The 26,729-nt window shown below is 44.1% G+C and overlaps 2 protein-coding genes across 5 annotated transcripts in view; one reads left to right on the top strand and one right to left on the bottom strand.

The window, feature by feature from the left end:
- The window catches only part of SON (SON DNA and RNA binding protein), a 38,888-nt gene extending 23,003 nt beyond the window's left edge, over nt 1-15,885 (bottom strand). Inside the window, exons 1-3 of the mRNA XM_083817675.1 lie at nt 15,520-15,885; nt 14,689-14,855; nt 1,866-12,257 (exon numbers count right to left, since the gene is read on the bottom strand). Of these exons, the coding sequence (XP_083673801.1) occupies nt 1,866-12,257; nt 14,689-14,855; nt 15,520-15,608 (10,648 nt within the window). The 5' untranslated portion in view covers nt 15,609-15,885. The remainder of the gene's footprint in view (nt 1-1,865; nt 12,258-14,688; nt 14,856-15,519) is intronic.
- A 2,282-nt stretch (nt 15,886-18,167) lies between these two features.
- GART (phosphoribosylglycinamide formyltransferase, phosphoribosylglycinamide synthetase, phosphoribosylaminoimidazole synthetase) overlaps nt 18,168-26,729 on the top strand; it is a 39,250-nt gene continuing 30,688 nt past the window's right edge. The window contains exons 1-2 of one of the 4 annotated variants that reach the window (XM_083817801.1): nt 18,788-18,870; nt 23,328-23,390. The gene's annotated coding sequence lies outside the window, so the exon portion shown is untranslated. Of the gene's footprint in view, nt 18,871-23,327; nt 24,090-24,245; nt 24,777-26,729 lie in introns of those variants that run through there. The other 3 variants (XM_083817800.1, XM_083817798.1, XM_083817799.1) reach the window with 3 other exon arrangements.

The raw sequence follows: 26,729 nt of genomic DNA, 5'->3' as shown, positions 1-26,729 counted from the left end.
ATTTTACTTCATCAACTCATTGTCATCTTAAAAGTAGTCTCACTTCCAGACATCTTAAATTCCAAAGTCTACTTTGAAAACCATTCAAAGGCCTTGAGGAAGGCCCTAGACTGACAGCTACTTAAAACCAATAACAGAAAAAAAGCGCTGAATAAAAAAAGCAGTTGCCTAGAATACAATTACACACAAAACTGTTACTAAAACAGAATTTCACTTTATCAAGGAAAAAAAAGCATTTGTGGCCCTATCAGAGAAATACGGAGTGAAAATGAAGTATATCTTGTTTGATCTGCCTGCTTGCAAATAAGTAAGTCGCCACTACCTCTGCAAACAAAGTTTAACAAAAATCCTAAAAGGATAACATTCCTTTACTACTTAAGCAATAGAAATATATCCATGCTTGCTGCATAATCAGAGCATCAAGGCAGACTCTAAAAATGCTTTATGCAAAATGATGTTCTGTTCAAATACTTCTCTAGGGCGTCCATGGTAACTTTTTTGAGACAGGAATAAAAAATCCTAAGTTCCATGAATGGAGCTTACTATACAAGAGCTCATCTCAAAATGAGATGTTTCTTTATGAAACTTATGATTTAAAGGAACTACAAGGCATCTCTTCCTCCAGTCATAGAGAAGTGATGTAGGTTCATTAGGATTTCTTCTTATTTTCAAATCAGCTGGGTTTGGCAATATTTTCAGAAACAAGTTTCCCTTCTCATTACATTCTGAACATTAACCTACCAAAACTCCAGGAGTAACTGACATGCATGCGACCACAGCAAGGAACGTAGTCCATAGCCACGTCAAAAAGCAAAGCATGGTTTCTCACACTACATGAGAAACAAAGTTTATGGCCATAAACCTGGCGCTTAGAGTGTTACTCGTTTCTGTGTAGTACAAGAAAAAGAACTGGAAAAAATCTTGGTCCTACACTGATTTCCATACTGTAAGATCTGCATCATTTGGTATCATACCCTAGCAGTCTGAGGCCTTGCCTGCAAGTAAACCTCAACCTACAAAACCCCAGGGAACAGCCACTATTGACACAGCGAACCTGAAATAAGCAAGCTAGAAACTAGCCATTTACATCAATTTTATTATTAATTTAATATGGTTAAGAACACAAAATATTTTAACTTGCACTAGGAAGCTAAAGTATAATTCAGTATGTTAATTCCAGCTGAGAGTATCTGAAAATCCAGTCATAGTAGAAATAATCATGGGACAACTAATCTCACCTCAAGATTCAAGAGTACAATCAAGAAAAAAAATTGCATTTCCAAGCCCATAAAAATGTGCAGCATAGCCCATCAATCCTCCGTATCATGCATTTGGTTGATAGTTCAACAACGTCCCTCTTAATATAGCAAAGCTTTTGAATATCAAATACAAAAGTGGAAAAGAGACAAGAATAAAAGAAACACAAAAACAAGTTACAGCCAACAACAGAGCTAAGAACTCCCCAGCTGGCATTTATTTTCACATGTTCTTTCATTCCCAGTTTGTTCTCAAGAAAACTAGAAATTCTTAACTTTCTTAGAGACTACTTGACCTTTACCAATAGTTACAATGAACAGCGTTCCTCAAGACTGCAGCAGACTACCTTTGCATAAAAGCTTTGAAGTATATTTATATATATAAACTTTATACATGTATCATTGCTTTAAATGCACTTTCATCCAAATGGGAAGTGCAGATTCAGGTTCAACATGAAAGTTTTCTTACTCAAAGTTATTGCTTAAATATAACGCAGAAAATGACTTCAATAAATTCCTTATGAATGCTACGAAGATGTGTTAAAATAAGACTGCATAAACAAAGTACTGTGTAATTATGAAACCACTAAAAATAAAGTTATCACTTACCCAAGTCCGTAAGACGTTTAGGTGACCTGCTTGAAAATCTTTCTGATGATCTGGACCTACGACGATCAGGTGATCTGCTGTAACCCCTTCTTCTCCCTGAAGACCTTGATCGCCGCAGCCGAATTGGTGACCTACTAGAACTCCGTCTTCTTCCTCTTGACCTCGATCGCCTTTGACGAATAGGTGTTCGACTCCTGCTCCGTAATCTGAGGGATATCCTACGATCTCTTGAATCTGATCTTCTTCTTCTCCTATCAGCAGATCTTGATCTATTTCTCTGAGATCTTTTGCGTCTGTCTCTCGATAAAGAACGCCGCCTTCTTGATGCTGACCTTGACCTACTCCTTCTTCTGTGCCTTGAACGTGACAACGAGCTAGATCTAGAGCGACGATTAGATTTTGATCTTGATGTTCTTCTCCTTGTTACAGATCTGGAGCGATTCCGTCTAGAGCGAGATTCTGTATCATATCTCTGGGATCTGCGCTGGGAAGACCTGGAGCGTCTGCTTCTGGATCTCCGTGAAGACTCTTTGTCTGCTGCTTTTTCAACAGATTTGGACAGACTCCTTTGCCGAGCAGTGGACCTGGAGCGTCTACGTCTAGATCTCCGTGAAGACTCTTTGTCTGCTGTTTTTTCAACAGATGTTGACCGACTCATTTGGCGAGCAGTGGACCTGGAACGTCTACGTCTAGATCGCCGTGAAGACTCTTTGTCTGCTGCTTTTTCAACAGAAGTGGATCTACTTTTCTGGCGAGCAGCAGACCTGGAGCGTCTATGTCTAGACCTCCGTGAGGACTCTTTGTCTGCTGTTTTTTCAACAGATACGGATCGACTCATTTGACGAGTAGGAGAGCGTCTGCTTCTAGATCTTCGTGAAGACTCTTTGTCAGATATTTTTTCAACAGATTCAGACCTAGATTTCTCACGTTCAGAAGACTCAGAACGCCTACTTTCAGACATAAAGGAAGAGTCCTGTCCCTCTGACTTCTCAAGAGGCATAGAACATGACTCCTGGTGTTTGTCTTCAACTGCCGAAGAGGGCTCCATATCCTCAACTTCTTCACCTGTGGTAGACCCTTGGTCATCTGATGATGTGGAGTCTCTTCGTTCAGCTGTCAAGGAAGGCTCTACATCATCTGCTTCTTCACCAGTGGTAGACCTTGATTCACGTCCATCTGGGGATGTGGAACGTCTATGTTCAGTTGTCACAGAAGGCTCCATATCCTCTACTTCTTCACCAGTGGTAGACCTTGAATCATGCTCATCGGAGGATGTGGAGTCTCTTCGTTCAGCTGTCAAGGAGGGTTCCACATCCTCCTCTACATCTTCACCTGTGGTAGATCTTGATTCATGTTCATCTGAGGATGTGGAGTGTCTACGCTCAGCTGTCAAGGAGGGCTCCCGGTCCTCTGCTTCTTCACCAGTGGTTGATCTTGACTCACGTCCATCAGGAGACACAGAACGTCTATGGTCACCTCCCGAAGAGGGCTCCAAATCCTCTACTTCTTCACCAGCGGTAGACCGTGACTCATGCTCATCCGAGGACACGGAGTCTCTACGTTCAGCTGTCAAGGAGGTCTCCCGATCTTCTCCTTCTTCACCTGTGGTGGACCTCGACTCACGCTCATCAGAAGATGTGGAGTCTCTTCGTTCACCTGTCAAGGAGGGTTCCACATCCTCTACTTCTTCCCCAGCGGTAGACCTTGACTCATGCTCATCAGAAGAAACAGAGGATCTGCGTTCCGTTGTCAATGGCTGTTCCAAATACTCTGCTTCTTCACCACCGCTAGACCTTGACTCATGCTCATCGGGGGATGTGGAGCGCCTATGTTCAGATGTCAGAGAGGCCTCTCGATCTTCCATTTCCTCATCTATGACAGATTTCTGGTCATGGCCCTCGGGAGACACAGATCGCCTATGTTCTGAAGTCAAAGAGGACTCTCGAGCCTCTTCCTCCATGGGAGATTTCAGCTCATGGCTGTCATGATATGGGGATGTGGAATGTCTACATTCAGATGTTGAAGAGGGCTCTAGATCCCCTGTTTCTTCACCAGGAACAGATTTCACACTGTGGCCATCAGGGGACATGGAGCATCCTCTTTCAGGCAGTACAGGCATTTCATCATCCATCTTTTCAACAGGGATGGATTTCAAGTCACTAACATCTGGAGACATGGAAGCTCTATCATTTAACGTTAAAGGTTCAAGACTACCCGCTTTCTCAGCAGTGAGGGATCTCAACCTCTGGCCATCAGGGGATGCTGTATGTTCTCTTTCAGGTGTTAGAGAAAAGTCCTGCACCTCTTCTTTTTGAATAGTGGTGCATCTTACCTCCTGGCTCTCAAAAGACAAAATATGGTCATTTTCAGATGTTAAAGAAGAATCCCTGTCCTCTGTTTTCTCAGCCTGAGTCAATCTTTGTTCATATCTTTCAGGGAACAGAGCATGATCATTTTCGTATGTCAGAGAAGGTTCTTTATCCTCTGCTTTTTCAGAAGGGCTAGAATGCAGCTCCTGAACTTCAGGAGACATGGTACATTCACCTTCAGACAGAGACAACTCCTGCACCTCTGTTTTTCCAACAACAGTAGATTGCAACTCCTGGCTATCAGTGGACATCGAACTTTCACTTTCAGATGTTTCAGAATGTTCCCCCATTTCTTCTTTTTCAACGTGGCTGGATCTTGAATCACGGCCTTCAGGAGATATATCGTATTCGTTTTCAGACAGCACAGAACAATCCTGCGTTTCTGTTTTTTCAACAACAGATGACAACTCCTGCCTTTCAGGGGATGCAACATATTCACTACCTGATATTAGAAAAGGCTCCTGCACCACTTTCTTTTCAGCAAGGGTAGACTGTACTCCCTGGCCTTCAGGGAATGCGGGATATTCACTGTCAGATGTCAGAGAAGGTTCTTGCACCTCTTTTTCAGCAGGGCTGGCAGTCATCTCATGGCCCTCAGGGGACAGAGCATATTCATTTTCAGACAGCAGAGAATGCTCCTGTACTTCTGCTTTTTCAGCAAGGGAAGACTGCAATTGCTGATCTTCAGAGTACAAAGCGTATTGATTATCAGGTACTGCAGAAGGCTGCTGGACCTCTACCTTCTCAGGAGAGCTAGACCGCAGTTCCTGGTGGTCCCAGGATACGGCACATTCATTTTCACATGTCAGAGCAGGCTCTTGCACTTCAGTCTTTTCAAAAGGGGGCGACAGCAATTCCTGGCTCTCAATAGACACTGAACATCTTTCTTTAGCCAGATACAGTTCCCGCGCCTCTGTTTTTTCAGTAAGGGTTGATGTCAACTCTGGGCCATGAAGGCCCACTCTGTACTCATTTCCAGGTATCTGTGAAGGATCCTCTACCTCAGCTTTCTTGAAAGGGGTGTGTGTCAACTCACGAACATCAGAGGAAACAAAACATCTACTTTCCAGTATCAGAGATGGCTCCTGCACCTGGATTTCTTTATCAGAGGCAGACCTCAACTTGTGTCCATCAGAAGATGCAACGTACTTCAGTTCAGAGGGCAAAGGTGACTTCTGTGCTTCTACTTCTTCAGTTCGGGTAGCTCTCAATTCATTACTACCAGGCAACGTGAAAAGCCCACCTTCAGATGTATGAGAAGGCACTGCGGCCTCCAATTTTTCAGTAGGTATGCTTACTGATCCCAAAACATCAGTGGACTTTAAGAATCCACTTTCCAGTGGAAAAGGAGGCTTCTGCATCTCCGGTCTTTCAGCTGCAGTGGATGTCAGTTCACAGCCTTCAGGGGAAATAAAACACCCACGTTCAGGAGCCACTGACAGTTCTGAACCTTCTGTTTTCTCAGAGTAACTGTATTTTGACTCACGGCCATCATGGCACACAGGAATTTCACTTTTAGACATCAACAATGATTCTGTAACCTCAGTTTTTCCAGCAGGCAAGTATCTTGATTCACGTATTTCAGAAGACTCAAAACAGCCAACTCCAAGTACTTGTGAAGATGCTGGACCGTCTAAATTTTTCTCAGCAAATGAACTGGACTCACAAGCTTCAGAAGACTTGCAGCTTTGTCCTACAGTTGTCAGGACAACTTCCTGCATTTTTGCAGAAGATGGAGTTGAAACGCAGTCATCTGTGATCTCAACAGGACCACGCTCAGATGTCAGGGAAGCAACTGGAGCCTTTACTTTTCCATCAGGTGACTCGAAGGGCCCACGTTCAGACGTCAATGGAAGCTCCTCTGTTTGTGCAGCAAAGCTGGATGCTGATTCATGTCTGTCAGGAGTCTTGAAAGATCCATTATCAGAAGCTAAAGAAGAATCCCGCATCTGGTCCTTTCCAACTGGCAAGGAGGCTGACTCATGGACATCAGGGAACTCAGAGCACTGAACAACTTCAGGTGCTAAAAAAGGTTTTTGAACTTCTGCTGTTTCAAAAGACAGTGACCTTGACTCAATGCTATCAGCCAACTCAGAAGATCCACTTTGAGGTACTTGCAAAAACTTCTGAAGCTCTGCTTTTTCAACAGGGATGTGTCTCAATTCACGACCGTCAGGCAAGTCAGAAAGTACACTTCCAGACATCAGAGAAGACCCCTGAACCTCCATTCTTTCAGAGGACAAGGAGATTGACTTGCAATCATCAGAAGATAAAGAGCATCCACTTCCAAGTGTCGGAAGAGGCTCTGGACCCTCTATTTCTTTGAGAGATGTAGATCTTGACTCATCTTCATGGGACGTGGAAAGCTCAAATTCTGTTAAAGTTGTCTCTGGATCTCCTCTTTTTTCAACAGATGAGGATGTTGATTTGGATGCTGAGAAAGCAAGTTCAGGTAGTGATGAAGATTCCAGAGCTGCTTCTTTTTCAGTTAGCATGGACCCTAAGTCAGAGCCATAAGGTGCGGTTGATCCATTTTCAAGTGTTACAGAAAGCTCTGAAGACTCTGTGTTTTCAACAGATGTGGATCTCAGCTCCTGGTCATCTGGGGTTTTGGAGCTATCATGTTCAGACACCACAGAAGACTGCAAATCTGCTGTTTTTTCAACAGAGGACAAGCCTGTCTCAAGACTATCAGAAGTTTTGGAGTATCTACTTTCTAACGATGGTGGCAGCTCTGGGCCATTTACTCCTTCAAGAGACAAAGCTGACACAGGACCATTAGAAGATTTGGAGGAGCTGCCTTCACTTGTGAAAGGTTCAGGACCATCTACTTTCTCAAGACACGTGTTTGACTCTTGATGTTCAGAAGACTCTGCATGCTTGCTACTGCATTTCGCTGAGGATAACTTACTCTCTCTTTTTTCTACAGATTTGGATGTTGACTTAACGCTGTCAGAAGATTTGGAACGCTTTCGTTTGGATTTCTTTGAGGATTCTTTGCGCTTTTTTTCTACAGACCTAGACCTAGACTTGTAACGTTCAGAAGATTTTGAGCGACGACGCTTGGATTTTCGTGAGGACTCTTTCTTTTTTTCCACTGATTTGGATCTAGATTTGTAACGGTCAGAGGACTTTGAGCGCTGACGTTTAGATTTCCGTGACGATTGCTTTCGATCTCTTTTTTCTGCTGATCTGGATCTAGACTTGTAGCGGTCAGAAGACTTGGAGCGTTGACGTTTAGATCTTCTTAGAGACGCCTTCCGACCCCTCTTCTCAACAGATCTAGACCTTGATTTTGAACGATCAGAGGAACCAGACCCTCTATGTCTGAACCTCCATGAGTACTCTTTGCCCCCTCTTTTTTCTGAAGACCTGGATCTAGATTTAGAACGGTCAGAGGACCTGGAACGCCTGCGCCGGGATCGCCAGGATGACAACCTGCTCCCTCTCTTTTCTACCGACTGTGATTTAGACCTGTAGCGGTCAGAAGACCTGGACCGTCTGCGTCCGGACCTTCGAGTCTTTTCCACTGACCTGGACTTGGACCTGTAGCGGTCAGAAGACCTAGAACGTCTGCGCCCAGACCTTCGGGTCTTTTCCAGTGACCTGGACTTAGACCTGTAGCGGTCAGATGACCTGGAACGCCTGCGCCCAGACCTTCGGGTCTTTTCCAGTGACCTGGACTTAGACCTATAGTGGTCAGAAGACCTGGAACGTCTACGCCTGGACCTTCGGGAAGACAGTCTGCTCCCTCTCTTTTCTGCTGATCTGGATTTAGACCTGTAGCGGTCTGAAGACCTGGAACGTCTGCGTCTGGATCTTCTGGAAGACAATCTGCTCCCTCTCTTTTCCACAGATCTGGATTTAGACCTGTAGTTGTCAGATGACCTGGAACGTCTGCGCCCAGACCTTCGGGTCTTTTCCACTGACCTGGACTTAGACCTGTAACGGTCAGACGACCTGGAACGTCTGCGCCTGGACCTCCGGGAAGACAATCTTCTCTCTCTTTTCTCCACAGACCGGGATCTAGATTTGGAATGCTTTTTTCTGGAATCTGAATAGTTTCTGCTCCTGGAACGCGCTCTTTTAGAAGTCAAACGCCTGGAAGTAGAACGTGACCTTGATTTTTTCTTCCGCTTCCTAGACCTGGACTGGGACTTGGAGCGACTCCTTTTTTGCTTCTTTGCATCATGTTTACTCTTTTCACTGCTTCTATGGCTGCTTTTATCAACTTTCTCAAGCCTCATCAGAGTCTCCCTCATTCGTGCTGCCACATCAGGCTGCACATCAGATGTTTCTGAATCTCTCGCTTCTGATGCCTCTTCTGCAGCCGCTTCTTTGTCAGTCTCAGCTTGCAGAATTACTTCCGACTGACTTGCCTCTGCCCCAAGTACTGGAACTTCTTCTGTAACAGACTCAGGTACTGGAGCTGCTTCCAAATCCTTAGTGTCTGCCTCTGACCCCACAGCTGCTTCTGCATCTTTCAGCTCTACAACAGTCTCAGGAACAGGAGTTGCTTCCAAATCTTTTGTTTCTGCTACACAGGCCGGAGCTGCTTCCAGCTGTCCTGTGTCCATGATTATTTGGGATTCAGAAGTCCCCACTGAATGTGAAGAACTAAAAGCTGTTTCTGAAGCTGACACAGATTCTGGAGTAATCTCTTGACCACTTACTGCTACAAAAGGCTCAGATGCTAAAGTTTGCTCTGTATCTTTCTTCTCAACAAGTATGTCATATTCCTGAGCCTGATGAGGAACTCTCACATCCTCCATTTGTTGACACTGCCCCACTTCTGAATATTGTACTTCTGCAGCCACTTCACGTTCCAGCATTGTTTCCAGACCTTTTGTGTCCCCAGTTTTTGGAACTGCTTCAGAAGATTTCATTTCAGCAGCAGTCAACACTTCTGGAGCTTCTTCTGTACTTTTCCATTCTGCAGTAGGTTTGGCTTCAAAAACTGCTTGCAGATGTTCTTGCTTTTCAGCATGCAAAAATTCTGGAATAGCTTCTGAATGTTGTTTTGTTACAGTGAATGTTTCTGAAGCACTCTCTAAAACATTCATCACTGCCACTTTTTCAGATGTTTGTGAAGCTTCCAAATCTTGGATATCCATTTGTACCTCAGACTCTCTGACTGTTTCAGAACCTTCCACTTCTGCTGTTGTGGATTCTTTCATACCTTCCAACAACCTCACTTCTCCAGCTTCTGATGCTGGCTCCAAATATTTTGCTTTCATTCCTTTCTCAGTTTCTGAAGCTTCTTCCAAATCTTTTACATCAATCATAGGTGACGCCTCAAGTTTTTTTGTGCCTGTTCTCCTTGTTGCAATTACATATTCTACAGTAGGTCCCTGAGTTCTCACCTCTGTTGAAATCATAGATTCTGAAGTTTCTTTCAAGTTTCTCACTTCTGTCACTGTTTCTGATGCTATACTTATTTCTGCTCTTGGCAAAGACTCTAATACTGTTTCTGAATCACCTACCTGCTCCTGCAAAGGTTCTGGAGTAGTTTTGGAATACTCTGCTGCTTTGATAGCCGTATATTCTACTGCTGTTTCAATTTCACTTGGCTTACGTCCAATCCCATATTCTACAGTTGCTCCCAATTCTTGCATGTGTACAGATTTTGAATTTGTTTCCGAAGTACTCATTGCTACTCTTTGCACAGGTTCTAGTACTACTTCTTTGCTCATTTTTGCTTTGTTCATATCTTCCACCTCAGATACCAAATTTGTTCCCCAGTCTTGCATTAATGTCCTTGTTTCAGATCCCACAGCCATTTCCAGATTTTTCATCTGCATTAAGCATGATGTTTTTGAACTTGCTTCTGCACCTTTTACCTCTGCAACTGCCTCAACTTCTGACAAGTTGTCTAAACCTCTCACTTCTGTAATGGCAGAACTTGCAGCTACTTCAGAATCCTTTATCTCCCCTACAACCACATGCATCATTTCTGTAACTGGTTCCTTTCTTACATGCGCAATCACCGATTCGGAAGTCCTCTCTGACCTTTCTTCTACAGCCAGAAGTCCTGGATTTGCTTCTAAGACTTTACTGCCAATTTTGGCTTCAGAATACACACTTCCTCCTAAGCCCCGTGCCCCTACAAGGGCTGCAGGCTGCAAAACTGCTTCCAAAGTTTTCATCTTTGCTCTACCCACAGACTCCGGATCTCCTAAATCTTCTGAAGCTTTTATAACTCCTGTTTGCAAAGACGGTGAAGTTGCTCCTGAAGTTTTTGATTCTACCACAGTCATTGGTCTTAAGACTCCTGCTGGACCTTTCATTTCTTCTTTCTGCAAAGACAGGGGAGTTGCTTCCAAACCTCTCATGTTTGATTCACTCTCAGAAATTTTTGAAGCGTAAGTATTTTCCAGTTGCAGAGTAGCTTGACTTGTTTCTAGATCTTTTGTTCTTGTCACTGTCACAACTTCCATGGTTGCTCGTGGACCTTGAAAACCCTCCACCATCTGGATTTCTGGAACTGTTTGGGGAATGACAGTCTGCACAGTGGCTACAGGTTCTGAAGTTGCTTGCAAACCTTTTGTCTCTGCAACCACATTCACATCTGTCAAGCCTCTCGTTTCTGTGAAGACTTTAGGTTGTAGGAACGCTGTTGCAGAATCAGGAGTTCCTTCACCTGTTGCTATCATACCTGGAGGTTTCATGACTGTTTCCAAGGTTTTTGGCTTTACCGCACCAACTGGTTCCAGAACTTTCTCCAAAGCTCCCACATTTTCAATATGCACATAGCCTCCAGCTGGTTCAATAGCCTTCACTGTTGTAACAGCCCCTGCTGCTAGGGGTATTTTGGCACTTTTCATTTCCACCTGGGTCATAGCAGTTTCTGTAGATATTTTAAAAGAACGTTGCAAAGCTGCATCTGGGTCTGTTTTATTTTTAACATCTCCCATCATAGCTACAGGTTCCAAGGCTGCTGCCGAGACACTTGAAGTTTCCATGGAGCTGCACTGTGCCACTCTCAAATTATCAGATAAAACTGGGGGATTCAGGACTGGTTCCGGAGTTCTACTTACACCCCCTAATTCAGTTGCTCCTACAATTTTCACTTCTTCCATGGCCACAGACATGTGAGCTGCCTTCACAGTATTGAGATCTGCCTGATTTGCAGATTTAGGAATTGTTGTCACATCACTTGTCAAAGACACAGATTCTGAAGTTGTTTCCAACACTTTCACTCCTCCCTGGGCCATAGATTTTAGAGATGCTTCTGAATATTCCAGCACCCCCATGGTCTGAGATTCCAAAGCTTTTACTTCCCCAGTGCCTTTAAACCTCAAAGCACTCTCTGTACCTTTTAGTGCTTCTGTCATCTCTGAAGGTAGAACTGCTTTCTGAAGTTCAGATTTGTTGGCAACTCCAGATGGGATGCTAGACGAAGCATTGCTTCCAGTAACGAAAAAGTCACCCTTTTCACTCACATTAACAGCTACAGGATAAATATTTTCATAAGACTGTTTAATTTGTTCTTCTCTAGTGCAAATTTGAGCTTGAGTCATACTAGCATTTTGTTGGATATCAAATTGGCTGCCTTCTAAATTAAACTGAGGATCTGTTGCACACAAAGTCCCCTTCTCACTTCCAAGATTTTCTGTAGATGGCTGAGAACCAGTTCTCAAATGAGAAACAAGTCCTAAAGCTTGTCTATCAAGCTCCTCACTTGCTTTTAAGCACAGTTCTTCTGGCTGCATCTGGACAGCCAGATTTGCATCTCCAAGTCCTCCATGCTGTACGCTCAATTTGGAGCTTGATTTCTCTGGCATCGAGTGAGAAGCAGGCTGTAAGTCTGCATGCTCTCCATGACGTGCACTCAACTTTGACTCCTTTGGCTGCTTTTTATGCTTTTTCTCTTTCTTCCTTTTCTTCTTCTTTTTCTTCTTCTTCTTGCTTTTGTGTTTTTTGTTCTTTTTTGATTTTTTTCTAGGAATTTCATCTTCACCTTCAGCAGTAGAGCTTCTTTTTGTAGACTGAGTACTACTGTTCACAGTATTTTTGTCTACATCTAGAAAAGAAAATGATATTTTCCTTGTAAATATTATTAAAACTACATTTAAAAAATCTTTTAGGCCAGTAACCAAGTACATGGAAAAAAGGTACAAAAAAATTAAACTTAGCAACCATGCCTTCTTCACTAAACTACCATACACAACTGGCATACACTCCCTCTTCTGCACTCTTACCTTTCCTCTCAGTAATCACTGTAAGTAAAAATAAGTAATTCTGCTTTCAAACAGCTAAGCATTTTTGGTCAGCAACACAGTTCTACTGGGAACACGATGCTTTCCAAGAAGTAGTTGGATAAATTTCCACCTATATACAACTCCGCAGTGCATTCTCCCAGGAGGCCGAAGACTTGTTTTGTGTTTTTAAACTACATCAAGCTGCAGATGGAAGTGAAAAACTCTCATTTTCCAGACAAAAGATCTAAGCGGTGGCACGTTTAGCATACAAAACATGGCCAGCCCATCACCTTCTAGTATGCTCTAAAAAGTCCTATCACCATAGCTTTTGAGTGAGCCGAATACTATGAGCGTGTTAGAATTGATCTAAGCATATTCACTAATTAAGTTCCTTGCTGACTGATCAAGTTCTTCAGGTGTCTTTAGGGAACCAGCATCTAGTTTCCTGATTCCAAAGGGGCTTTAAGACATTGCAGGCAACTAGATGCTCAGACCGGACTGCAGTTACTGTGAGACACTGCCAATATGCAAGTACCTAATAAAGTTTTTGCTTCAAACAGAAAACTAACTAATAAATTCGGGTGACTGCAGAGACAGCCAGCCACTGACATGGAAATGAAGAGAAAAACTGGATTTCAATCACCTTTTAATTCTATACCTCATCTCCTCATGAATTTAACCCGTGTTAGGTTCTTACCCTTCTTTGGATCTAGTCCCACATTTTCATGAGAACAACACTTCTTCTAGAGGTAAATTGCTGCAGTCTTTGTTAAATATGAGATATACATTAAAATCTGCATGTTATCTTAAATTATTACACTTATACTGGCCAGCGCAGCAATATGGGTTCTCCAATTATAATCTAGCTGTGATCACAAAGCATACTCTTTGAAGTAAACAATGTAAAATCATTCAGTGAACAATAATATCCTATAAACACATATCTCAGGTAGCTTTAAGAGCTCACATATTTTTACATAATATACACTTTAACAAAAAATAGCATTTCCACCAACACTGCTGAAAGAGTTGCAAACAGAGTCAAGTGAACTTTTCTGCATAGCAGTTTCAAATAATCCCTAACTGTTGACTAACAGTAACGTTAACTCCTTTTACATGTGAACAGTGGGAATATTTACCATAGGTTAAGGTTATCAACTTCCAGATTACTGTCTCTTACATATTTACTACCACGTTAATTTGCCTCATTCTTCTACAGCAGAACAACAAAAATACAAACAAACCAGATGCCAGCCTGAAGTGCTACTTGTACGGCATACCTGTAAAAGACTGCTGGAAATGCTCAAGGTAAACAAGCCACTATACACAAAAAGAAAGAAACAATGCCAAAATGTTGCATATAACATCTCTGAAATATAAAATTTCTGTCACAGTTTTCTATACTGCCTCTTAAAAAAAAATAAATCTGGAACTATACTTACCAAGTACATAGCAGCCACCTATATTCTAAATTTGAAAAATTAGAAGTGGAGTAATTACACCCTTCCATCTCAGTGACCGTTCCCATTTGGAAATTTTAGAGAAAAGACTAGTCCCATGAGAAAAGATACTCAGATTCAACTTTTTGGAAGAACAAATCCACTAATTTATTGATGTTATGAGATGGCTATATAAAAATGTATTACCCTCTGGAAGACTGCAATCTAAGTAACTACATTTTTAAGGTAATTACATTATTAATTTTAAAATGACAGAGCATCTCACTCCGACAGAACAGTTAGTTATACAGTTCTGAATTTTAGTATATATGATTTTTAGAAATAATCTTATAAGCCACACCAAAATAACACAACAGTCCTTCTATCCATATCAGTACCAGCTTTCTTAATAAGAACTGAATACCGAGACCCTGAAGCAGGTATATAAAGAATAAAGCACAAAACACTTCAGATGTACCAACAAATATTTTTTTCTATACACATAGATATTATACATTGTATCATTATTGTAATGGACAGAAAAGATAATTTTTTCCATATTAAGTAATGCTTTCATGTATTAACCAACTTCATTTTTTCAATTATGTCTTTCTCTGTCCATTTGCAGTTGTAAGTCACAGAAGACAAAAAAATACTTAACGAATGTTACAATAAACACAACTTGTCCGATGAAACTCAGTAAGAGAATCAGTATTGAAAAGTATGTTTTTGCCTCTGTAAAAATGACTTGATTTTAAGAACTATGACAACCTTCTTAAACAAGAACGTACTTGCCAAATGTGTTTTCATTTACCTGATTTGCACTGCAGTTCTGTATCAAGGGCTCCAGAGAGCACTTCCTCTATTTTCTGCACTATCTGATCATTCTGACGACTCCCAGCACCAGCAACAGTGTCATCTGAAGGGTTGGCTTGCTCAGCTGGGACTGTGTCACCATTGGGCTGGCCTTCTACCTTTCCACTAACCAAAAAAAATATCAACATAATACAAGCAATTTTGAGCCTTTTTTGACTTTTAATTCATACGCATTTATTATACTCAGCCCTTCAAAGTAATATTTTAGCCTCCTGAAGAAGCCACGCTTTCAGTGAAACATCTACTTTTCGATTAACTTTCACTTGTTTGCGACAGAACGCCTCGTGCCAACTGAATACAAGGGAGCAAAATACGTTCTCAAACGACCCAGCCCCCGGGGGTTTGTGTATTAACTGAAACGGACTCCTCAACTCCCCTTGCAAAGTAACCATACAATCTCCTCTAGCAGATTTTGCTTGCTTGGTAAGATAAGTCTGAGAAGAAAAAAAAAAAAAACCTAGGCGAAGTTAAACGCAACGAGAAGAGCGTTACAGACCGGACGGGCGCTCGCCCTTTCCCCTCCTGCCCCTGAAAGCGAGGCCAATGCTGGAAACCCGTAAGCCAAATCGGGGGCTCTCCCGCCTTCCTCACCCAGTTCCCTCCCTCCCTCCCTCCCTCCCCCCCCCCCCCCCCCGCAAGGCGGCGACCCCCCAGCCCCGCCATATTGAGGCGAAAACGGGCCCCGGGCCGCCCCCCCCCTCCCCCGGGCCTGAGGCGGGGCCCGCGCACCGCGCGCTAGGCCCAGGCCGCCTGGCGAACGGCTCGTTACCCGCCGTGCTGCTGCTGCTGCTCCTCCTGCATCTCGCGGAATTTGTTAACCACGAAGGACCGAAAGATCTGCTCGATGTTAGTCGCCATGACAGCCCGGCCGCGCTGCCCCCCCCCACCTTCCTCCTCCTCCACCCCGCGGGGGCTCCGCTCTCCTTCCTGCCGAGCCGCGAGGGCCTCCGCGATCCCACCACGCACCGCGGCGGCGGCAGGCCGCGAGCCCCGCGCTGACGCGCTCGCCCGGACGCCGCCTCCCCATTGGCTAGAGCCCTCCAACGCGGTGACGCAGCGCGGGCCTCGGGCCGGCCGCTCTAGCGCTGTGGAACCATAGAGCCGCGGCCCCGTCCGCCTTCCGGGAAGGGGGGGGGCGGGGGGGGGCCGTCTCGTGCCTCGGCGGAGCCCGCCGCCCCCTCCCCCCGCGCGGCATCGCCGCCATGTTGTGCGCTCCCCCCTCCCCCCCCCTCACGCCGCCGTCTCCCACAGCGGCCCCGCGCCGCCGGTACCCCCCCCCACGCCACCGCGGGCAGGCGGAGAGCCCCCCCCCCGCCCCCAGCCTCCCCCCGTAACCGCCATAACGGCCCCAACCGCTAAACGCCAACCGCCGTCCCGCCCGGCCGCCCTGAGGAGGGGGCGGGGGGGGGGGGGGGGGGGAGCGGGAAGGCGCCGCCGGGCCCCCCTTCTCCCCTCACGCCGCGATGGCGGCCGGCGGGGGGCTCGCGGGGGGAAGGCCGGAGGGCGGCACTCACCTCGCCGGCGGCCCGAGCGGCTGCGGCGGCGGGGCCATGGTGGGCTGAGGCGTGCGGCCGTGCGTGCCGGCGGGCTGGGGGCCCGTGGGGGTGGGCGGGAGCGATGCCATTGGTCTCCATGGAGCGGGGCCAAGCCCCGCGCCGCCGCCGCCGCTGCCACCGCCCCGTGGGTAGAGCGCAAGGCGGCAGCGCCGAGCTGAGGGCGGGGATGAGGGGGGTGGAGGAGGGGTAGGGGGGGGCCCGGCGCTGCCGCGCTGCCCCCGCTCACTTCGGCAGCGGCTCCGTGCGGAAAGGCGCCCTCCCCCCGCCGCCGGGAGGCCGGGCAGCCCCCGGCTGTGACACGCACGTGTGCTGCGGGGCCGGGCGGGCGCCCCGCGAGATGGAGGAGAAATTAAAGGAACAAAGAAGAAGAACGCCGCGGATGAGTGATACCTGAGCGACAGCCGGCCTCGTCTTGCCTTGAGGTGTTTCCCTGCAACGACGCAGGAATCAGTTTGTCCCGAGGCCAGCCACCCTTCGTGCTGCCCCCCAGACAATTCTCCAGTATATACGCATCCAAATCATCCTAAATCCTGTATAACAGAATAATCCCAGAAGACTCCCAACTCCAAAAGCCCATTTCTCCCCCAATAGACTTTCTTCCACTGTCATGAAGTAATAACTTAGGGGCTTAATAACTTCAGGTCTTTACTTCCCCGGAAAAAAAAAAACCTCAAAACCTATGTGCGACTGTTAAATTGTCACTAGGATCTTTATTTGCGACATCAAATTCAATGTGGTCTAATAACCACTTACAAACCCCTTTAATAGCTGCATTGTTTTTTATACTGTATTGCTCAGAGCTGGTCTGCCCTAATATTAACTTTGTTCAAGTAACATTTTTGGTATTTGGACCGTTTTGCTTACTTTTGTTAGAGTTGATTTATTATAATACAAAGCAGTTATATTGAAGAGGCACTTTTCCAAATAACAGCACCTTTCACGCCATGCCAACATTTATCTATTTTAGATACTACTTTAAAATGTGGTATCTAATTTCTGGTATTTAATGAGCTAAACAGTGAAACTATTTCACTTTAGATTTAGATTCCCGTCGTGTAAATGGTCCTGTCTAGACCAGCCATTCTTTTAGTCCAGTGCAAGCAGAGATATTCTACATAGGAATAGCGTTGTTAGCATGGATCTTGCCATAACAACATGGTTTTAAATACTTCCAGAACAAAGTAACTGTAACTCACCCCTTCCAAGCAATGCCAGCTGTACCTGGAGCACAGAGGTCTGTCTGGTGTAACTTAGCCTATATTAGCGGCTTCTGACAGAAAAGCAAGGATCACAGGCAGGGATCACACCTCTCATGTGGGCTCAGAGGAATCCATACCATGAAGCTGCTCTCAGGAAAGAGACCCTTCTAAACTAAGTTAATTCATTCAAAGAAGCTTAACTACACTGATAACCCTACCAGTGTAGGCCTCCATCCCTACAGGAAAACCACAAAGAAAGGTACAAAAAAGCCAGGGAAGGATTTTAATGCACGCTGCATCTTTCACTCTGGCTTTCTAGAAAAAAACACAAAGTAGTAACTACAAAAGCCATCACTGACAGAAATGAGGATCCATAGCCCCACAGGAGTTACTATTCCTGCTCTCCCTTCCAAGATGTTTGTTCAAAAATAAATAATAATATAAAAAAAAAACTTATACACCTTTATTCAGTTAGGTGCTAAGTAATCTTCAGACGAATTAAATGAACTATTTTACTTTGATCTTGTCAAGACTAGAGTGACGGTTCGTGACACATTTGTTGTTCAATTTGAAAACACATTATTATGGGACTACTCATTTTAGAGTATTTATTCATGCAACTGTTCCTTTAAAAAAAAAGACAAAGGTGCACTTAAATATGCAAACAATATTTATTAAACTGGTATTTCATAAGCTAATTTCAAAGAACAACGATGTTTTCACACAAATTCTTGGGGAAAGGGAAGGGACAAACATAGGATCAAATCTAGTTTCATTACAGACGGTATTGTTGCACAACTTTAATGCTAAATTGGACTAAATGTTGCCCAATGTTCTTTGGTTTCATGAAGTAGCAAGTTTAACAAAATAGACTAAAGGGTTGCTCCTATCCAGTACTTATAAAGGCATATTCCAGCTGAGAGGATACAAAAACAAAATCAGTCTTTACAAAGTACCATTCAGCTAACTTACTAAACTATCACCCTTGCACTCTGGAGCCACGCTATTTTCTAGATAAAATCCTAAGAACAGTAATTTACAGGTAAGGCTTTTCAGCTAGATCTATCGCCTGCCCGGCCCAGCTCAGCACATCCCCCAGGCAGCAGCCCACTGAAGCCAAAAGTGGCAGCAAAGCTACAGCAACCCCAAGATGAAGGTACTCCTAGATGGGAAGAATTTACACGCAAAACCCAATTCCTGGGGCTCCAAGCCGCAGCTTTTACCTCCCTTCCCACCTTCCCCGCTCCTCAGCCCCCGCCCCGGGCCCACCCGCCGCCGCCATTTCGCGGGGCGCCTTGGGTACTGTAGTTTTGGGCGGCGCGGCGGAGGATGCCTTCCCGTTCCCTAAAATCCCCCTGAAGGAATGTAAGTTTTTCTTTTTCTACGCAGAAGGGCGTCCTCTGTGGGCCACGCGTGTCGCTCGCTCTCGGTGCCGCCGCCGGCGGTGCTCGCCCCCCCGCAGCCCGGCTGAGGGGGGCGGCGGAGGGCTGAGGCGGCGGCGGGGCCATGTGCTCCCCGCTGCCCGTGTGGTGAAATGGCGGAGCGGCGGCGGGGTGCCTGGCGCCTCCATCAGACCCCGGCGGCTGTGTTTTAGTCTGGGCCTTGCCTTTTCCCCTCATGTGTAACGACAGACGGTCATGCGAAGAGTTAGTTCTCAACGGTTGTCTTATTTTTATTTAAGCGGCGTGTCTCCTGCCCAAATTTACTTCTGGGGTGCTTGAGTCATAACGTTTCTAAATGTGCTGCGATTTTAAGTGTTTTAAGGCACACGCAGCTGGTATTCATATGTCTTTCCCTGCTCTGTTTGGCTTTGCAAAAGTGGCGAAATATTTGCTTTAAAGTAAATAATAAACTTCTAACTTCTCTTGTTTTGGACTTTGGCTGACTTTGATTCTTTCCCTGCTGTTTGCAGAGCTGGGCGCTCACCAACTTTAATATTGGCTTTTTTTTCTTCTTTTTTTTTTGTGATATCTTTAGTGGAAACTTGACATTAGTGATCACGTTGGTCTATTCTCCCATGTGCCTCGTGACAGGATGAGGTGGAATTGGCTAAAGTTGCGTCAGGGGAGGTTTAGGTTGGATATTAGGAAAAACTTCTTTACTGAAAGGGTTGTTAGGCATTGGAATGGGCTGCCCAGGGAAGTGGTGGAGTCACCATCCCTGGAGGTCTTTAAGAGACATTTAGATGTAGAGCTTAGTGATATGGTTTAGTGGAGGACTTGTTGGTGTTAGATCAGAGGTTGGACTCGGTGATCTTGGAGGTCTCTTCCAACTTAGATGATTCTGTGATTTATTATATTATTTGTAAGTGGAATAGTAACACACAATGCACATTCTTTACCTCTGTGGTTCCTTCTGGTTATCAGCCAATGGATGGTGAAAGACATTGAGCACTTACAGCTCTGTGAATAGTCTGAATTGTCAGAAGTTAGTGCTTGGGGTAGGGAATAACACTTAAAGGTTCTTATTTTTAGTAGTGAGATTTATGGTGATCTTTTTGCCTAACAAACACGGAATCCAGCTCATTGGAGGATAACACCTGTTAAACACCTATCAGTTGCACTACACAGTGTTCCCAAGCGAGAGCCAGAAGTTAGTTGTGAATGAAAAACTACGAGCAAAATAAACTTATTTAAACTCAAATCTATAATTAAAAATCAATTGCCACTTGATTCTGGAGGCCTATGAACTCTTTAAGTAACGCTTTATGGTATTGAAATCTGAGGAAATTAAAAGTTACAGATCTAAGGCGGCATCATTTTCGTTGAGTAAGAGCCTCAGGCCACCCTAATCTAAGCTTGCAGCGCCATCATCGTGTTTCGGCTGTTCCGCCAGTTTAAGCACCATGGCAATTTGTTTCTGTACTTTGCATTGCATCAGCAGAGCTGCCTGCATGCTTGGCATGATGAATTTACTAAGGAAACTGATACCTATAGAATTAAAAAAAAAAAAAAAAAAAACATGGCTCCCCTTCCACCCCTGGTCTGATTCCCCAGTCTAACTCCCCCTGTGACTTGTAAACAGGCTGGTGTAAGAGGTGGAAACAAGCAGTTAGGTGAGAAGGTAAATTGTGAAGCAGCGTTTGTAACCAACTGTGTTTTGGTTTCTGGAACAGTCAAGGTGGTCTGAGAGTGCTGTTCCAGGACAGCTGAGCCGATTACCAGTCTGCTGCAACAAAAAGGAGCTCTTTTCACCTGCTTCTGCTGGTTGCTCTGCATGCTCTGTGGTCATCACTTTATCCCGCTGGGAGTTAGCTTAGCTGACTAAACTGACAAAAAAATATTTCCTTTTTGTTATTATTACTTTATTGAGTTGGTTACCGTTGTAGTCTTAGTTTTCCAGCAATATTTATTGGCTTTGTGATCCAACTGACTGTACACATTTGGCACCGGGGTGGGAGAGGGAACAAGAGGCTGGAGGTGGAGAAGAGAGTTGGACCAATGGCAGGCTGTACCAGCAAAGACCAGCGTAAGTCAATTGTGAAACACCAGTGAGTGAACCTGTAGCCTGCACATTTCAGCCTCTGTTTTCTTGTCCAAGCTTGAACATGGTCCAGAAGTTGGCAAAGGTTCTCTGAGAAGGCCAGCTGGGAGCTCTCCTCGTGTGTACTGAGGTCTTTATGCACTCGTGGCATTCACCTCATGTGTATCAAGATCTTTGTGCATTCGTGACGTGCAGTGAACTCTACTTTCTTATTAAGAAAAGGCTCAGGCTGCTGATGAGAGTGTTAGTTCAGAAAGCAGGAAAGCCATGTTCAGCCTGAGAGGATTTGGGACCATGCTACGTGGCTGCTGGCAAATTCAGGAACTGAGTAAAGGATGGCAGATTCATGGGGGGCAGTACAGCAGCAGCTCAGCTGTTGAAGCTGGGAGGAGGAACGCCTAGGTTTTGGTTTATGCTCAAAGACATTCTTTCAATATTTTATCCCGTTATCATTCTATGAAAAAAAAATGCATAAATTGTCCTGACTGCTAGGGCTGGAACCTAATACTACACTCAGCAGAGCAGCAGCTGAATTGCAGAACCTTTCAATTTTGTGTTATTCCTATGTCCCACAGGTCTTTATTTCTTCTTATTCTCTTGTCTAACTTCAAGAGAAAGAGTCAACTTTCTCCTTTAGCACAAAGATAGGTGGTAAGAGTTTTTTTCCAGGCACTGGGAGGTGTGGGTTTGAGCCGCCTTAGTGATGCTAGGCTTGGATTCTCTGTATTTGGAGTAAGTGCTATCACTGCTAGCCATGTTGTAGCCAAAGCTCTAGGAAGGGTAGGAGTTAAGATGCTCTGGGCTTGGATCATATATTTAGTATAAAGAAAAGGTTTCCACAATCCCAGCGTAGCAAAGTTAAGGTATTGCAGCTTTTAAATAGGCAGTGGCTAAGGTTAAATGGTAGTCATGCAGCGATGCAATAGATTGCTGTTGCCTAAAAGGTAAATCTTGCATTTATCCCATCCTGCCTAGGCATGTTGTCCCATCCCTTCGTTTTTAGCGCCTCTGGTACTTGGCTGATTGCACTGTTAGTCAGTTCAGCTAGCAAAAATCTGTTTTGTTTTGTTGCTGTGTTGTTGCTGTTTTGTTGCTCAGGTTAGTTTTGTGAGAGAAAAGTTAATTGACTGTGCTCATGTGAGCATCAGCACCCGTACAAGGAAAAGGAAAGCACACCTGGGTTTAAGACATCGCTTCCAGTGACAATGAGGTATACTTATGGGTCCAGCTGTCTCATGAAATGCCACCCTTTGTGTTGGCCCTAGCCTAGCGTTGCTCTGCATGCCAACTTTAATCTGGTGTTCTGTGATTTGCAGGTTTCCAAATACAAAGCCTTAGGCAAAGCTCCTGAGCCTATATTCTTTTCACGTACTGAAGTGACTTATTTTTCTTCCTGAAAGTCTTTTGTATCCAGACACCCTGAATCATTTCTCTAACAGTTACCTAATTATTACTGATTCAGAAAAACAATCCCGTTGATTTCAGAGTAATAATGCATGTGAGTATTAATGCATGTGTAAACTTTTGCAGCAGAGTGTAAACCCACTTGAGCAGCAGATACGATTTTGTGAAGGTCTGAAACACTTAGGATGCTGCACTGTGCAAAATTTTAGATATACCTAAATGTTAACATTGTTACTTCATCCTCAATTCCTATTTTGTTGAAAATAAGACTTTAAAAAGTATCTTTTAAGAATACATTTTTTCTGACACCTTTCTTTCCGCAAGTTTTCAAGATTTCGCTTATTTGTTTAGCACAGCAAAACACTATACCCAGCTCTATCAGTCAAGGCACAGATAAACCCAGCAGCATTGGAGTTTAATTTAAAGACACTGTCTGAAGCAGTAACCTGCCACCAGTAATGCCCTTTAATTAATGTTTGTGCTATGTTGCGTCCATGTTATTTTAGCTACACCTTTTTACTGCTTTCAATTAGTTAGTTCAGTTAGTGAGGCAATGATGGCTTATTACAGACTCCACCTAGCTGAGATAAATATTTAGGTAACTTGCACCATGCACTTATGACGTGAAATTGAAACCTGGACAGTAATAGCTTAAGGAGCTCATGTTTTCTTACACTTACAGAGTTATCTTTGTAAGCTTTGCATTAACGCAGCCAGGGAGCTCTGTTTAACCCCCAAGGCTGCACACGGGATCCGTTCCAGGAAGAGCCAGCGAGCGGCTCGTGCCCCTTCCCTATTAACAGCTACTGAATTTGTAGCCTCATTTCACTTCTGCCTGTATTTGAAATCTCACTGTGCCTTTTGAAGGAGCCAGGTTGGGGAAAGCTGTCAGACATTGGTTTTGCCTTGCTCACTTTGTTTTCTCTGCTCCACAGGCCCTGACCTAGTGGAGGAGTTGCCCTGCTTCTTAATGAGCCCCAGCTTTGTGGAGGATAAAGGTCTCTAGGCTGATGCTCTTCCCTGCTGACTAGCTGCTGGCAACCTCAGGGATAGGCTCTGGAAATCAGCTTGTCTTCACTGTATCCTTGTGTCCTCTCCTCTTGGATACATGGAGTGATTAGCTTGTTTCTGCTTTCCTGTTCTTATTTAGCCTAAGGACTTGGTAATGGACCTTTAACTGAAATACCATCTGTCTTTATTTTAAGACATCTTTTATAAACAAACATATCTGCCTTCTTTACAAAAGCAGACAATGGTTGCTTAAGGTAATTACGTATCACATTTTGGAATCTTTTTGGCTTCTGCCTCTTTATGAGAGGATTTAAGGATTTCACACACTTCCTCCATAAAAACTGTGTGGTAATCCTCACAGAAGAAATCATCTGCTTTGTGAATGGCTTTTGGTTGTTTGACAATAAATTGTTGACTCCTGGATTAGTGACAAAATTAAAAAGAAATGTCACCTCTTGCAATTTTCATTTTGAATGCAAGATACTGCTGGGCGGCGGAGGGCCTACATCGCGTCTTTTTAGTCACTGTGAAAAAGAAAGGCTGTCACTACTAACTACGTTTGGGCCTCGTAAACTGGAATTGCCACCAGGAGAAGTTCTTGTCAAGCTACATCCCTAAATACAAGTTGCTGTGATGATGTTTGAGGGATGCACAAATTACTTGAGTTTCTGAAATCAAAACAAATGGTTAGACCACATTTTTTCTCAAATTTTGTTATAAAATGGTTAAATTTTATTTGAACGTATGATATATGGCTTGTTCTATTTAACTGTTCCCATATAACATTTTATGCCTTATATTATTCGTTTTGTTAACTGACAGCAGTATTAGAACATGCTGTGGAAAAAAAAAAAGATTGATTTGCCATCATGATGAGTTACTTCAGGTGGTGACAGTGTCAATGGATCTTGAAGCCTGTCCTTCAACTGTTTTTACACTATAAGCTTAATGGAGCATGAATATGCATCATGCACCATATTTTTCAATATTGTTGATATGCATGGGACTATGCTAAGCATCTTTTTTAAACGAGCAGTGAATGTTTTGATCTAATTATTGAAAAATTTTCAACTGCAAGAAATAATTTGGATGAGACAGAATTTATTCTGTGCGTTTAGGAATGAAAGGATGGGCTGCTTCTGCTCTGCAAACTTTTTGCTCCTCATTCCTCGATTGCTTGTATGTGAGTTTCTGTTCTCTCCCCAGCTGAAATGGCTGAACTTTCCTGTTCATTGGCTACCTGCACAATGTCGTCAGTGGGGCGGTAATATTGGGACAGGGGCACTACATTTTAACCAGAGGTTGCTTTTCTCCTTTCTCTTTGCACATCTGAACTCTTGAGCATTACTTTCCTCAGACCAACAGCACATAAGGTAGAGTAAGTATGTTCTCTGTTGCGGTTTGGATCTCTGCATTCACTTCTGATGTAGTTGTCAAAAAAATGCAGTAATATGTATGTTTCAATTTATTACTGATAAAACTTGCCTTAATGTTATTATTTAATGATGCCTGTCTGTGGAAACGTGCTTGCTGGATTTAGTTAAGTGTAGGATATAGCTGTCTGCTCCATGGTAAATGTTTACTCTTTTACATAGCACTCTTTTGACCTAGGTTACTGTCTTTATCTAACACATCCCTTCATTGCAGCCAGCCCCTTACTCATTTTTTTTTCCCTCGGGTTGTAATATCATAGAGGTTTACCATAACTTCACATCCCAAATGTATACCATAACTGGTATTTTTTACCCCAGTGTATTTTTCTTATTGTAAGGGATCCATGAGGCTTATAATTAAAATGCCCCTGCAACTTCGCAGTCTGTATATTTTGTCAAACAGAGTTCAACAGAAAACTATTGATCTCCTCCTGCCTGAAACTACAATTAAATTTTAACTCTGGTATGTTTAGTTAATAGTGAGCAACTCAGCATCCATCATCTGTATCTTGTCCTTCACTTTGTGTTTCTTTTTTCTTTATTTTGACTGGATGTTTTGCCTAAAAGTATCATTCTCTGAACAAATCATGCCTTTGTTAACAGGTTAAAATATGTTAGCAAAGGGCATAGGGTTACCATCTAAAATGTGTGGGGGCTCTCCTGAGCTGTTACAGAGGACTTGGATTTAAAAACCAGGCTCCGAGCATGCCTTGCATGGTGCCCTCCGAACAGAAGCATCTCCTGCAGAGTCCAGGCTTCCAGGACAGCCGGGCTTCTCCATGGTCCCCAGAGCCATCTGGGCAGCTCTTGGGCAGGGGCCAGCAGCTTTATCTGAGTAGCAGCTGGCATCGGGGAGAGGCACATGCCCTGCCTTATCAGTTGGCTGAAAATCTGCTGTCTGTCGTGCCTTTGGTAAGGCCGCTTTTCCCTTAGAAATCTGGTTTGGGTGGGTTTTATTCCCCCTGGTGCTTAGGATGTATTCCGCACTGGGAGGGCCCTGCACTCACTGGCAAATGCCGGTCAAGGACCGGCCGCTCGACAGAAGAGGCGCAAGCAGCAACCGAGGGTTGTGCTTCGTGTGCTGGGATTGCAGCAGGGAGGCTGGGTGCTGTGTTTGGCTAAAACTCTTATCTCGGCTGTGTCCCTCCTCCCGATGACTGGGAGGTGATTCGCACAGAAGGGAGGCACATCCGACCTCTTCGCTGGCCATGCGAAGTCCTTGAAATAAATCTCGCCCGTTTCCACGCAAAACTGCTTTTGTTTATTCTCATTGTTTAGAATGCTTGAAACTGTTCTAATATCTTTTTAAAAGCAATGAATGCTCCACTTGGGCATAGGACAGCTGCCCATCTATAGCTGCTCACCCTCAGCTTCACTGAATAGCTTCATGAGGGACTGCTTGTCTTCTGTGCATAAAACTCTCACCTTAAACAGTGCACCTGTGTACGCAATTTGTATGTAGTTGGACTAATGTGACTAATGGACTACAGCTTATTCTTTGGATAGCTTAGGAGGTTAGCCTTTGCTTGTCAGAGAACTCCAAATAAAGACGTACGTACTTATTTTGTCTCTTTCTTTACCATTTTCTGAATTCCAATGTTCTTTTCCAGTGTAAGTGAAATCTTCTATTCCCTAAAATTGTTGGGATGGCAATTTTGAGGTGACTTAAACCAATAAGTATGTAGAAAATACACACAGAAATAAACATGTCTTCAAAAGCAAAGGCCAACGTTCAGCGCTACTCAAAGACAGAATTGTAATGTCCACGTCAATGCACTATATGTAAGCTGTGTTTACACATGCACACAATGACATCAGGAGGGTGAAACAGAGCATTCATTTCATTTTTGACCAGTTTGTTCTCAAACTATTGAAAAATCTAGGCTTTGCCTT

The sequence above is a fragment of the Anser anser genome (assembly GCF_964211835.1).
Source record: "Anser anser genome assembly, chromosome: 1".
Classification (NCBI taxonomy): Eukaryota; Metazoa; Chordata; class Aves; order Anseriformes; family Anatidae; genus Anser; species Anser anser.
The sequence above is the reverse complement of the archived record's forward strand: the minus strand, read 5'-3'. Positions and strand labels throughout refer to the sequence as shown.